This window comes from Raphanus sativus, chromosome 9, assembly GCF_000801105.2.
Source record: "Raphanus sativus cultivar WK10039 chromosome 9, ASM80110v3, whole genome shotgun sequence".
NCBI classification, from domain to species: domain Eukaryota; kingdom Viridiplantae; phylum Streptophyta; class Magnoliopsida; order Brassicales; family Brassicaceae; genus Raphanus; species Raphanus sativus.
Window position 1 is genome coordinate 16,568,793 of NC_079519.1, and position 13,172 is coordinate 16,581,964.

A 13,172-nucleotide genomic window follows, 5' to 3' on the forward strand; every position below is an offset into this window, starting at 1 on the left:
TAATTTTATTTTAACAGGTGTTTATGTTAGTATATATATATATTTCATATCGTTTAAATTAAATCATACATCATATAAAAATACATACTTTTATTTTGATATTTGCATTGAACATATATTGAAAGTTAATATTTTAATTTTAAAATCTTCATTTTAAAAAAAAATGATTATAAATCGAAACCACTAAACATTCCACATTAAAAACATTTGTTGGTGTAAAATTTTGTTACACAAATATGCAAATAATCATAAAATTATATGAGTAGAAACCTCATTTAATAAATATCCATATTAAAATTATACCATATATCTATGCCAATATCATTTAAATCTAATTATATATCATATACGATATATAAGATTGATTTTTTTATTTATTTACCCTAAAATGATTGTGAATAAACAAGAGCGATTGTTTGATTTATATGCTCAGGCCAATTTATTACATAATAAAAACTGATTTCTTAGTTATTTAATATGTAATTATTATGTTATTACACTACAAGAAAACACCTCTTTAGCGACGAAAATTAACGAGGAAAATATTACGTCGATATTACGAGTCCCTTACGAGGAAAACTAAGATCAACGTTATTTCGTCGTGACTTAACGAGGAAACTGTTTCCTCGTAACTAAAACGTAGGGTCACATGACTTTTACGAGGAAAACTAGTTTCCTCGTAAGGTCGACGTAAACTTAGCGTCTTCTTTGCTAGGAAACCGATCGACGTGGTCTTAACGACGAAATATTCGAAGCAATTTTTTTTTGTTTCACCTAACAAGATTTTGTCGTAAATTCGTAGCAAAATTTCAACTATCATATTCGAAAATTTCCTATAAATATGGACATTTGAACATCATTGTAAACACACCAACAAGAAAAAAAAATAAAAACAAGAAAGAAAAAATAATGTCCGGCTCCGATAATATATATGCATATAGATGGTAACGGGAGAGTGACGAAAGAATACCTTGCGGGACTGGAGACATTTATGCATCAAGCAGATTTCACACAGCTCGCCCTAGAGAATAGTAGGATGTCCTACCCTTGTAGGAAATGCAACAATTCGAAATTGGCAAATTTGAAAAATGTTTGGAAGCATTTAATAAATAAAAGTTTCACACGAAATTACTATATCTGGTTTCAACATGAAAATGTTATAATTATGATCAGAATGAACCTAGTAGTAGTAATAGCAACTTTCAGGAAGAACTGGTTGATCATCAATTGCATAATGAACATAGTTACCATCAGGAGGAGCAGATGGAAGATTATGATAGGGTTCATGATATGGTAACTGATGCATTCGTAGCTCATGATGAAGATGAAGAACCTAACATAGATGCAAAAAAGTTTTATGAAATGTTAAATGCGGCAAATCAGCCACTTTACAGTGGTAGTGGAGAAGGTCTCCCTAAATTGTCGTTGGCTGCTAGAATGATGAATACTAAAGCTGATCACAATCTATTTGAAAGTTGCATGAATGAATGGGCAGACTTGTTTAAAGATTATTTGCCGGAAGACAATGTGTCTGTTGATTCTTACTAAGAGATTTAGAAACTGGTCTATAGTCTTGGGTTGCCTTCGGAGATGATAGACATATGCATCGACAACACGTTTGCATCGACAACTGCATGATCTACTGGGGAGATGATGAGAAGTTAGAAGAATGTTGATTCTGCAAGAAACCACAATTCAAGCCGTAAGGACGTGGACGTAATAGGGTACCGTACCAAAGGATGTGGTACCTACCAATTACAGACGTATTGAAAAGATTGTACCAATCAGAGCAGGCTGTTTGACAGATGAAATGACATGCCCAGCATACTCATACGGATGGTGAGATGACTCATCCATCAGATGCAAGAGCCTGGAAACATTTTAACAAAGTATATCCGGAATTCGCTAGCAATAGTCGGAATGTGTATCTCGGTTTATGCACATATGAATTTAGTCCATTCGGAATGTCAGGGAGACAATATTCATTGTGGCCAGTCTTTCTTATGCCATACAACTTGCCACCGGAGATGTGCATGCAACGTGAGTTGCTATTCTTGACCATATTAATGCCTGGTCCGAACCATCCAAAAAGGTCTCTGGATGTTTTCCTACAACAACTGATAAAATAGTTGAAGGATTTGTAGTCCACGGGCGAGAGGACGTATGACTGCACAACGAAGACGAATTTTACGATCCGAGCGATGCTTTTGTGGACCATAATTGACTTTCCTGCCTATGAGATGTTGTCTGGATGGACAACACATGGGAGATTAGCTTGTCCATATTTTAATGGAACGACAGATGCGTTTCAACTGAAGAATGGTAGGAAGAAAAGTTGGTTTGACTATCACCGTCGATTTCTTCCCATTGACCCCGATGGGTATGTTTCAAATCTCTCAAGATGTGTTGAAAGGGTCAAAAGTTCTCCGGGATGAAGAGTCATGATTGTCATGTCTTTATGCAACGACTACTTCCATTTGCATTTGCGGAGCTACTTCCAACAAATGTACATGAAGCACTTGTAGGTTTATATTATAAAGCAGTAAGTTTATAATGGTTTAGTTTGCTATTATATATGACTAATAATGTGTTTAATTGTTTTTGGAATATACAAGGCATTGGAACATTTTCCAGGGATCTGAGCACATGTACTCTTAAAGAAGAAGTTGTTGAACAATTGCAGGAGAACATTCCCATCTTATTGTGCAACTTGGATATCATATTTTCTCTTGGATTTTTTGACGTTATGGAGCATCTAGCTGTCCACCTCCCATATGAGGCATTGCTTTGTGGACCTGTACATTATGAATGGATGTATCAGTATGACCGATCAATGAAATATTTGAAGGTAAAAGCAAAAAAACTCGCGAAAGTTGAAGGTTCAATAATTGCTGGAAGTTTGATGATGGTGGTGTCGCGCCAACATATGCAGTTGCTGGTGTTCCAGACATCATTAGCCAGACTGGGCTGCTCGGTGGGAAATCGAAAAAGGTTTGGTGGTCGAGTGAAGAAGACGCTCATAGTGCACACACTTATATTCTACTTAATTGCGATGATCCAGTGATGCGTTATTTTGAAAGATAACCTATATGTGCACTTCTAAACACATATAAGTATAACTTTTATAATTTTCTAAGATATTAATTAATATAAAATGTGATTTTACACCCTATTTGTTTCTCAAGTCGACGAAACATTCTCAGGTATATCTACAAGTGATGTAGACAAAAAGAAAGATCAACACTTTATTAAGTGGTTGAAGGCTCAGGTATTAACTAAAACTCTTAATTTTGCAGGTTGATCTATCAAACTTTTTTGAATACATTATATGTATAATTTCAAACTCTTAATTTTGCAGGTTGATTATGACGACGATGCAGATTATCCTAAGTGGTTATACGAAGTAATTCAAGCTCCACGTGTAAAGGTCACCACATCACAGATGTATTTCACACGAGGCTATACTTTTCACACATATGAGTATGGTAGACAGCGGGCGACAAGCAGTAACTACGGAATATGTGTGAAAGGCGAAACATATTTCTACGGGATTTTGACGGAGATTATTGAAGTGGAATTCCCAGGGATATTGAAGCTGAAATGCGTCCTCTTCAAATGTGAATAGTTTGACCCCGTCGTCGACAGAGGTGTCCGGTTTAACAAATTCGGTGTAGTTAGATGTCAATGGTGGAAGAAGGTACAACAAATTATTTTTTGTTGCCATACATGAAAGGTATGATTAATTTATACGTTTTCTTTATTTTGCAGGTGTTAGGGTATTTTTGTGTAGGATCGTTTTAGTACTACGGAACACAAGAAGATTTGTATTGAAAGCAAGAGAAATCGAGACTAGAAGATGTTTATTGAGTTTATGATTCGGGACTACAACGTGTTGGTGTATAAACCCTAGTCTTTGTCGCCTAAACTCTAATATCCTAGTCTAGAATAGTCGATGAAAAGAGAGAGGCGGCCCGCCTTAGAAATGCGTCCTACCAGCTGAAAGTAGCCAAGAGCTATAACAAGAAGGTCATAAGGCGAGTCTGTGACCACACAAGGGACAAATCAGCCGGAAAACTCGCTCCTGGATGGGAGGGCCCCTATAAGGTAATAGAGGTGCAAGGGGCAGGTGCCTATAAGCTGGAAGACAGCGACGGTAAGGTCCAACCCCTCCTTCTAGCGCCAAATTGTTAGGGTATTTTTGTGTAGGATCGTTTTGGTACTACGGAACACTAGAAGATTTGTATTGAAAGCAAGAGAAATCGAGACTAGAAGATGTTTATTGAGTTTATGATTCGGGACTACAACGTGTTGGTGTATAAACCCTAGTCTTTGTCGCCTAAACGCTAATCTCCTAGTCTAGAATAGTCGATCCCTTATTCTAGGGTTTGGGCTCCCTTTTTATAGTTGTAGATGTCGGCTTAAGAACCAAGCTAGAACCCTAGAGTTCTAGCTTGGTTCTTAAGGCCTTGAACCCTGAGGTCCCTTACCTAGGCCCGAAGGCCGTTTTATTGAACCCGAAGGTTTGCTCATTGAACCCTGAGGTTTCTGAGTGTTGGGGTTTAATCCTTAGATCTGGGGACCGTGACTAAACCCGATGGATACCTCGAACCCGGAGGTTGATGCTTTTGAATCCTGAGGTTCTTGGCAAAACCGAAGGTTGGTATTTGGATTCAAAGATCCTTGAACCCTGAGGTTCTTATTAGATCCGACGATCAGTTAGAACCGAAGGCCCTTGATCAACCCTTAGGTGATCTTGAATCCGAAGATTCCTTACAGACCCAGGGGCTGTATTGAACCCTGAGGCTCTTTTATAGACCCTGAGGCCGTACTGAACCCGGAGGTTGTTATATAGACCCTGAGGCCGTACTGAACCCGGAGGTTCGTCATAGAAACTGAGGCCGTATGCGTTATGGGAGGTTTATGGTCGTATTCTGCTCCCCATGGGGGAACCACTACCGATCTGTTATTGAGAAACCCTAAAGTTCTAGCTTGGTTCGAACCCTGGGGTTCTTGAGCCCTAGAACCCGGAAGTTTTTAAGTCTTTGAACCCTGAGGTCCCTTACCTAGGCCCGAAGGCCGTTTTATTGAACCTGAAGGTTTGCTCATTGAACCCCGAGGTTTCTGGGTGTTAGGGTTTAATCCTTAGATCCGGGGACCGTGACTAAACCTGATGGATACCTCGAACCCGGAGGTTGATGCCTTTGAACCCTGAGGTTCTTGGAAAACCCGAAGGTTGGTATTTGGATTCAAAGATCCTTGAACCCTGAGGTTCTTATCAGATCCGAAGATCAGTTAGACCCGGAGGCCCTTGATCAACCCTTAGGTGATCTTGAGTCCAGAGACTCCTTACAGACCCGGAGGCAGTATTGAATCCTGAGGTTCTTTTATAGACCCGGAGGCCGTACTGAACCCGGAGGTTGTTATATAGACCCTTAGGCCGTACTGAACCAGGAGGTTCCTCATAGACACTGAGGCCGAATGCGTTTTGGGAGGTTTTGTGATCGTATTCTGCTCCCAATGGGGGAACCACTACCGATCTGTAATTGAGAAACCGCACTCTGGCACCTGGAGGTATAGGCCACTCTCGTGAATCTCAATGCTGCACTCTACCTTTCTGCAGAAAAGTTCACTCTCAGACTTACTGTGGTATGGCGTGGGCCTGCCCCGCGGAGCGACTTCACACCAGACACACTACTTTCCACGTCCGGATAAGTATTAATTTTTGGTGCTAACCGGTATTTTCGCACATTTGCTCCCTGCATATAAGCCGTCAGCATCTGATTACAGTACTTTGCAGTGTACGTTATGCCCCCTGCGTGTATTTAACTCGTAGCGTCTTTAACACAGGGTTTGGGTAGCACTAGTACGGTGGTCCCCACATAACTTTTGGACTTATAGCCTTTACGCAGGGCCCGAGGTGCAGACAATGTAATAGGATTGATCAGACCCGTTCCTTATATGTCGTACACCCATGTGAGTAGTCTCACTAGTATATATAGGGTTTGTTGAGATCTAACATCCCTTAGGACCTGACCTAGCTAGTATGCCCCTTTAAGTATATTGGAGTTCCTATAACCTCCTTAGCCGTAACTAGTAATGTATTTTATAAGCTTAGTCCGGAGACGTTATCGCATACATAGGAGTAGGAAACCAGTATACTTAAATATATCATAGTAATAGTAGTTGTGGGAACCGAAATTCGCACCGTCAATATTTCGTATAAATTAGGAAACTAGGAAAACCCTAATTTCCCAGAAGGTCCCGGATTTCTGAGAAACCACACGTCAAGCAATCAGAACACGACAATAACGGAAAATAAAAATAAAAATCGTAAAAAGAGCGCATGAGCGTGACAACAATAGGACAACGTGCTTCGGCTACGAGAGCTGTCGGCGAGATCCTAGTTCTAATACCCGAAAGTGGCTAAACCTAACTGAGTCGCATCTCGAAAAATAAAAACGGAAAGTTGCCTAAATTGCTTTAAGTGCTAAGTTGCTCTGAAAAAGTGATGCCTCTATGCCTCTCGCCTTGAAATCCTTATATACACCCTCCAAGGTCGGTTTACGCTTCTCCCTTTTGCCCTTAAGCCGTCATAGTCGAAAAATGGGAATATTCCATTTTTTCCGATCTTCATGATTATCTGCGGAAAGTTTCCATTTTTTTCGCGGAAACTGATGCTTATCCTCCCAGCATAAACGGTCATAAGGTTTATGGGTTTCGCAAGTGGGCCTCGAATCAAGTTTAGGACCTCTTTGGGCCGTATTTTTGATTTAAGACTTTTTATGATTTCTCCGACAAGGTTAAGTTTCTGCGGTTTTATCGTAAACCAAACGGACGATTCCATTTGATCGAGAGATCAAGAAACAGATAGTCGTGAGTTGCGGAGAACGGCTATATGGATAGTCGAGAATGCATAGTTTTACGTCGTATCGTCGTTCGGAAGACTTTGGACGTTTCGGAGAATGATCGATACACGAACGCTCGATCGCTATAGCGACCGAACTTTGTCTGCAGCTCGGTCGCTATAGCGACCGAGATCTATTTGCAGCTCGGTCGCTATAGCGACCGAGCCGTATCCGAGGCTCGGTCGCTATAGCGACGGAGCTGTAATCGAAGCTCGGTCGCTATAGCGACCGAGCGTGGTCTCGTGATCCGTTCGCTATAGCAACCGAGCTCTTATGGCGATCGGGTTTGTGCCGTGGATTATGGTCCGTTGTCCGAACGTTTGGAACCATCGCGAATCTACTATTCTCTTAGGATGCTTGTTTGCGGATGTTCGGACCTTGGATAACAATGTTCCGTTTGTTTTAAGAAATCGTTTTCTTTCTTAAATCGTAAATTTCTCAAGCCGTTGATTAAGAAATCGCTAACTTCTTAAGCCGTTGTTAATAAATCGTTGATTTCTTAAGTCGTTGATTAAGAAATCGTCATTTTTTAAGAAATCGTTGATTTCTTAAATCGTTGATTAGGAAATCGTCGTTTTGAAGAATCGTTCTTTTAAAACAAGATTTTTCTGTAAATTTTTCGTATAAGTTTTTCTTTTCCGAAAAACCGTAAAAAATTTCTAAGTAAATAATTTTTAACGGAAATTTGGATGCCAACTTTGCCTTGTCCGATTTCGACCCCAACAGTTAGCCCCTCAGTGCGGTAGAATCGTGGGTTGACGAGATTATGTCGTATGGTTTGGCGAGTTTAGGCGAGTTTTTAGGCCAAATTGGTATCCAAAAGTCTGAACTTGAATAGTAAATCCTGAAGTTTATAAAAGAGGGGGTAACTCTTTCATTTTTACTCACTCATCTTTCATAAGACTTTCCTTGAAGAATCCTCTCAAGAAATTTTTTTTTAGAAAGAAAATCCTCCAAAATGTCAAAGTTGTTTAAAAGCGGAAAGAAGTCTCCAAGAAGAAGACTCCCGTGACTCCTTCTCCCGATTGCAATCAAGATGAAGAACTCCTCGTTCCGAAGGCCGAGTTCGAGCTTCCTCCGAATGCGGCTGAACGTGATGCGTATTGGAGAGCAAGCAGTGATCGTATCAAACATCCCGGAGAAGAAAAGTTTCCGATCTGCCGATTTCGGAAAGCGGGGGCCCACCTGCCGAGTAAGACCACTGATCTTTTTCTCGAGACGCTTCGGAAGTTTGCCGGAGTCCCGGACGCGGTTGAGTTCTGGATTCCTAGAGTCGGAGAAAGCGCCGACCATCCACCGGAAGGCTACTTCACATGTTACGAGGCCGTTCTGACGCGCTGTCGTATCTGGTTTCCGATTCCTGAGATCATTGTCCCCGTACTGGACCGTTTTCAGGTTTCGTTAAACCAGCTGAACCCTACGAGTTTCGAGATCCTTATCGGTCTCGTAATTATGAGTTATGAGCGCGGCCTATCCCTCACTGCCGACCATTTTGAGGCACTTCTGCGGATACAATACAACAAGGAGTCGACCTCATGGCGATTGACTCCTCGTACCATAATGCTGGTAGTAAGGGGAACTGTTTCCAATTTTAACAATTGGAGACAATTTTTCTTCTACGTCCGACTCAATGCTGCGTCCGTCGCCGAGGAATTTATTCCGATGTTTCGGACGGTTCCAAATCCCCTTCCACACATCAGCGTGGTCCATCCCTGGCCTAGGGACATTATGGAGGTGAGGGACGCGCTTAGGAGCGGCGATCATTGGTGGACCAGTTTAACCCGTCAGAGGGTTTGGAAGGCGATCCGATTGGTTCAATCTGACTTCGAGGCGGAAGGTGAGATTGATTTTGCTCCTGTTGAGCATCTCCCGGAACGTGTTCCGGTCGAGAGATCGCCTGAGTTGCCGCGGAAAAATAGAGACATCGAGGTCGAGGATCACAACTTTCCGGCCGATGATTCTCCGCTTCCGGGATGGGATCCATCTCTAGGCTTTAACGATGGGAGCGGTTCGAGCTATGCGCAAATTCCCAATTTTGACGACTTCTTTTCCGGTCTTCCGGATCATCCTAATCCGTTCCCCTTTGTTGAGGAAACGGAGAGGTCCAAAGTATTGGCAGAGACTTCTCGCGTGGTAAACGGGGTTAGTTTCTATTTCTTCCTACATTCTCTTTATTATCCGATCGTATTTTTATTTACGTAAAAAATAAAAATTCTATTTTCAAATTTCGCAGGCGATGAACCATCTCAGCTCGGCGTTGGTGGATAGACAGAGAGAATCGAGGATCTGGCGCTTCAAAGCGGAGAAGAATGCAAATGACTTGGCGCGACTTCAGGAGGAGACCTTAGAGCGGAACTTAAGGGCGGCCCCTGATCATGCTAGAGAGATTCGCCGAGCGAGGAGGCAGGCCAAGTGGGAGATTGCCGCCGAGACGCAAAATCGGGCGACGTGTTTCCAGGAGGAGTATTACAATCTCCGGGCGGCTGATGCCGCGGTAGGCGATTTTCGCGAGTGTCGCGGATCGGTCGGAGCTCTCACGAGGACTCATCAGAGGGATTATGTTTACAAAGAGGAGTTGAGCCTATGCATGATGGCATGAAGGACAATGTTCACGCCGAGCCGCTTGTTCCCCCCATCGAGGAAAGGATCCGGGGACTCTGGGAGCCGATCCCTGTTTCTCCTGACACGGTGGAGGTCGCGACCGAAGCGGAGGGAGGTGAAGATGAGGTGACTTATCTGACGGAGTTCGGAACTTCGTCGTCGGATGATTTTATCCTCTACTGAATTTGTCGGGAAAATGTTTTCCCTTATCTTTGTATTTCCGTGGCCAAGTGTGGCCGTTTTATCTGTTTATGCCGCGACCGCTGTAGGTTGCGTAATTTTATGTATTTCGGGACTGGCCTTTTAATGCTTTAAATCCCTGCCGTCTTTGCGCGGCTTTATATAAATATGAAGTAAGTTTTTTCGGTGATTTATGTTTTATGATCTGATTTAAACTTTCGCCAAGTGTAGAGGGCAGAATGCAAGTAGTCATTTCGTATTCTAACTCTTAATTCGTCCCTTGGTCCGTATGCTACTTTTTTTTTAGCGAGCGTTTTAGGTATAAGCGATAAGAGACATGTTTTGGGATCTCGTATTTGATACTATGTCCGTGAGATGTTAAGTGCCAGCAAGACTGGGCTTAGGGCAAGACCTAGGTCTAGTCTCAGCTTCAAGGCTATGTGATGACTGATCGGCTTCCGTTTTGCCTGTTTGTGATTTTGACCTGATTCGTACCGTTTTAAAATCCGCGAAATGTTATCGGCTTATACGATTTGTCTGGATACAAGCCGAGCGACTTCCTTTACGAAGTGCTAGACGAAATTTTGATTTTCTTGTATAGCGCGCTATGGTATCCTCGTGGGATGTAAGAGGATCTCGTAAAAAGATCAGACTACGAATTTGTTTAAGTGAAACGTTTCTTTATTTGCCCGCCGGGGCCAATCGACGGGATTGTTTTCGTTTTCAATGTCGCGGAGGGGCTATTTTAGTGGTTGTTTTAAAGTCGCGGGCGGACTATTTTGATTAAATGTTTAAAGTCGCGGATGGACTATTTTGAAGAATGATACGAACTAAATATCTTCAGTAAAACTGCGACGTCTCACATTTTCTTGAGGATACGTTTTTTTGTTTTCTGGAATGTTTAAAAATCGATAGATTGAGAAAGTGAATTTTATTGAAAAAGTTTCGAAAATATCGAATACAAGTGCGGGTTATTTTTTTATTTTTTTATTTTTTATTTTTGTGGGAGTATACGAGTATACGCACCCACTCCCCCCCCTTTTGGCGAGGGGGATAGCTGAACTCGCCGGGTTTCGATGGGCTGCCTACGTACCTCTTTTGAGGATCAAGCCATCTCGTAGTTCTGTTTGTGCCGCGAGTGTGTTTACTCGTCGGTTGGTTTTTCGTTGACCGCTTTAGTCGCGGGGTCGACATTTTCCTCGGGATTTTTCTCTTCCCGTTGAGTTGTGACGTTGTCTTTGGAGTCAGGGATGGTTCCGATCTCCGAATCTGCTTCTGCAGAAGATGTCGCTGTGCCCTTTGTCGGGGTATCTTCGGCGGAAGGTTGGGTTCGCTTGCGTTTAACCGTCGTTATCTGCCTTAACTTATGCTCCCCTAGGAAACAAAGTCGCGACTGTTTTTGACAACCCCAGATTGCGGCGACTCCTGGTTGGGAATTTGACGCCCAAGTGATAACTCGAGAGAACGGCCTTCATGGCGTTTAGCCATGGTGTTCCATAATTGCATTGTAAATAGCCGGGCTATCTACCACCGCGAAGTCAACTATCTTGGTGACGTTTTTTGCTATGACGGGTAGTTGGATGGATCCCAGGGTCATGGACGTTTGTCCGGAGAAACCCGTGAGCGGTTTTGGTACCAGAGTGACTTGTCCGAGTTCAACGCCCATCCTTCTTAGGGTATCGCGGAAGATTAGGTTTACCATGCTTCCGGTGTCGATGAGTATTCTTGCGACTTCGAGATCTCTTATTAAGAGATCAATGACAAAGTGGTCACGGTGAGGCTGGTTGATTCCGCAAGCTCTTCTTCCGTAAACGTGATCGAGGCGTTCTGCCCGTCTCGAGGAGGAGACCGTGGGGGATACTTCGCAGTTGACTCGGCTTTCCGTTGGTAGGCTTTGATGGCCGAGACCGAGTCCTTGCAGTACTGGGATCCTCCCATGATCATGTTCACCCTCCTGCGGGAGTTATCATTCCCCCTATCGTCCGGTCTTCTCTCGCGTTTTTCTCCGGCCAGATTTCTCGGCGGCGAGTTTTCCGCGGGAGGGTTCTTATTGGTGTTTGGCGGACGTTCGGAGTCAAGGATTAAATCCTTGACACTGGTTACTCCAGAGAGTTCTCCAGCAAGCAGCTTCGCGGCAAGCCTTGCCCCTACGACTTTGCAGTTAGTCGTGGAATGACCTTCGGTCTGATGGAACTCGCAGTAGACGTTTTTATCGTAACTCTGGTTACGGTTCCACGTATTTCCCGAAGTTCTGCCCTGCTCCGTATTGACCGCGTAGCTGTGCGCGCCTTGGAGTTCTTCCCCCTCGTGATGGACGTACTTGTCATTACGAGAGGTTTTCTTCTTCGACTTCGGATCCACGTCTTTCGAAGAGTTCCTCGCCGGCTTATGTTTTTGCGACAGGACTTTCGTCTCTTCTTTGATCATTATGTAATCCGAGGCTTTGTGGAGGGCGTCCTGGATTGTGCGAGGTTTTTCGAGCGTTATCCACTTTCTGAACTTCGACTTGTACCAGAGCGCCTTCCTGAGCGCGTCGATGGCGACTTTGTCGCTGATTCCACTGAAACGGCTTATGAACTCGCGGAGAGACTCGCCCTCTTCCTGGGTTAAGCTCCAGAGATCGACATCGGAAGTTTCTCTATCGATGAACATAGAGTATTTGAGGAGAAATTCCGATGCGAGTTGGCGAAAGCTTCCGATGGAGTTTCGCTTCAAACGGGAGAACCATTCGAGCGCTGCACCTTCAAGATTTTCGACGAACAGGCGACAGTAACCAACGTCTTTCTCGCTTTCTCTAAGCCTGGCTCTTCCCATAGTGATATGGAACGCCTGGAGATGCGCCTTTGGGTCGGTCGTACCGTTGTACATTGGTATCTTGAGCTTCCCCGGATTAGACACCTTAGTCTCGGAGATCCGCACGGTGAAGGGCATTTTACGGGCCACCTCGAGCAGCCTGTCGATTTCTGGGGCAGCGCTCGTGGCGTGGTGGATCTGCGATTTCACGGCCCTTACTTCCGCGGCAGTCTTGGTGATGTAATCGCGGGGATCTCGTATGTCGGGATCCTCTCCTGCGGTTTTCCGAGCTTGTCGGCATTCGCGGCGAGTAATCTCGGTTTGCCTTTCGGCAAGTTCCTCCTGTTCGACCCAATAGAGGTTTCCTCTTCTTCCGTCATGGGTTTGTCGAACGGAGATTTTTCCCGAATCCAACTGCTGCGGGTTCTCCTTGGATGGACGTCGGCGTCTTCGTCGGAGTCGTCGCTGAGATCCAAGTCGATACATTCGACTTCATCCACATCAGTGTGCTTTTCGGACGGCGAAGGTTTTTCCGAGTTGCCTTTTGCGACAAGGGGATGTTTTGCTAGGGTTTTGTCCGGAAGGACGTTCCTGCGAAGTTCCAGGCCTATCGTGTGGGGTCGCAAACTCGAGTCTCCTACCGCGGAGTTTCGTAGCTCCGCGAGGGAGGACTGCGCGGGATCTTGCCATTAA

At 43.9% G+C, this 13,172-nt stretch overlaps 1 protein-coding gene across 1 annotated transcript; it reads right to left on the reverse strand.

Annotated features, from left to right (window-relative positions):
• Positions 1 to 11,432: 11,432 nt before the first annotated feature.
• LOC130500113 (uncharacterized) lies at positions 11,433 to 12,965 on the reverse strand. The gene is made up of 2 exons (XM_056994824.1): positions 12,017 to 12,965; positions 11,433 to 11,974 (listed from the first exon to the last, which is right to left on the reverse strand). Exons 1-2 carry the CDS (start codon positions 12,963 to 12,965, stop codon positions 11,433 to 11,435), a joined length of 1,491 nt encoding a protein of 496 aa, XP_056850804.1.
• Positions 12,966 to 13,172: the final 207 nt, after the last annotated feature.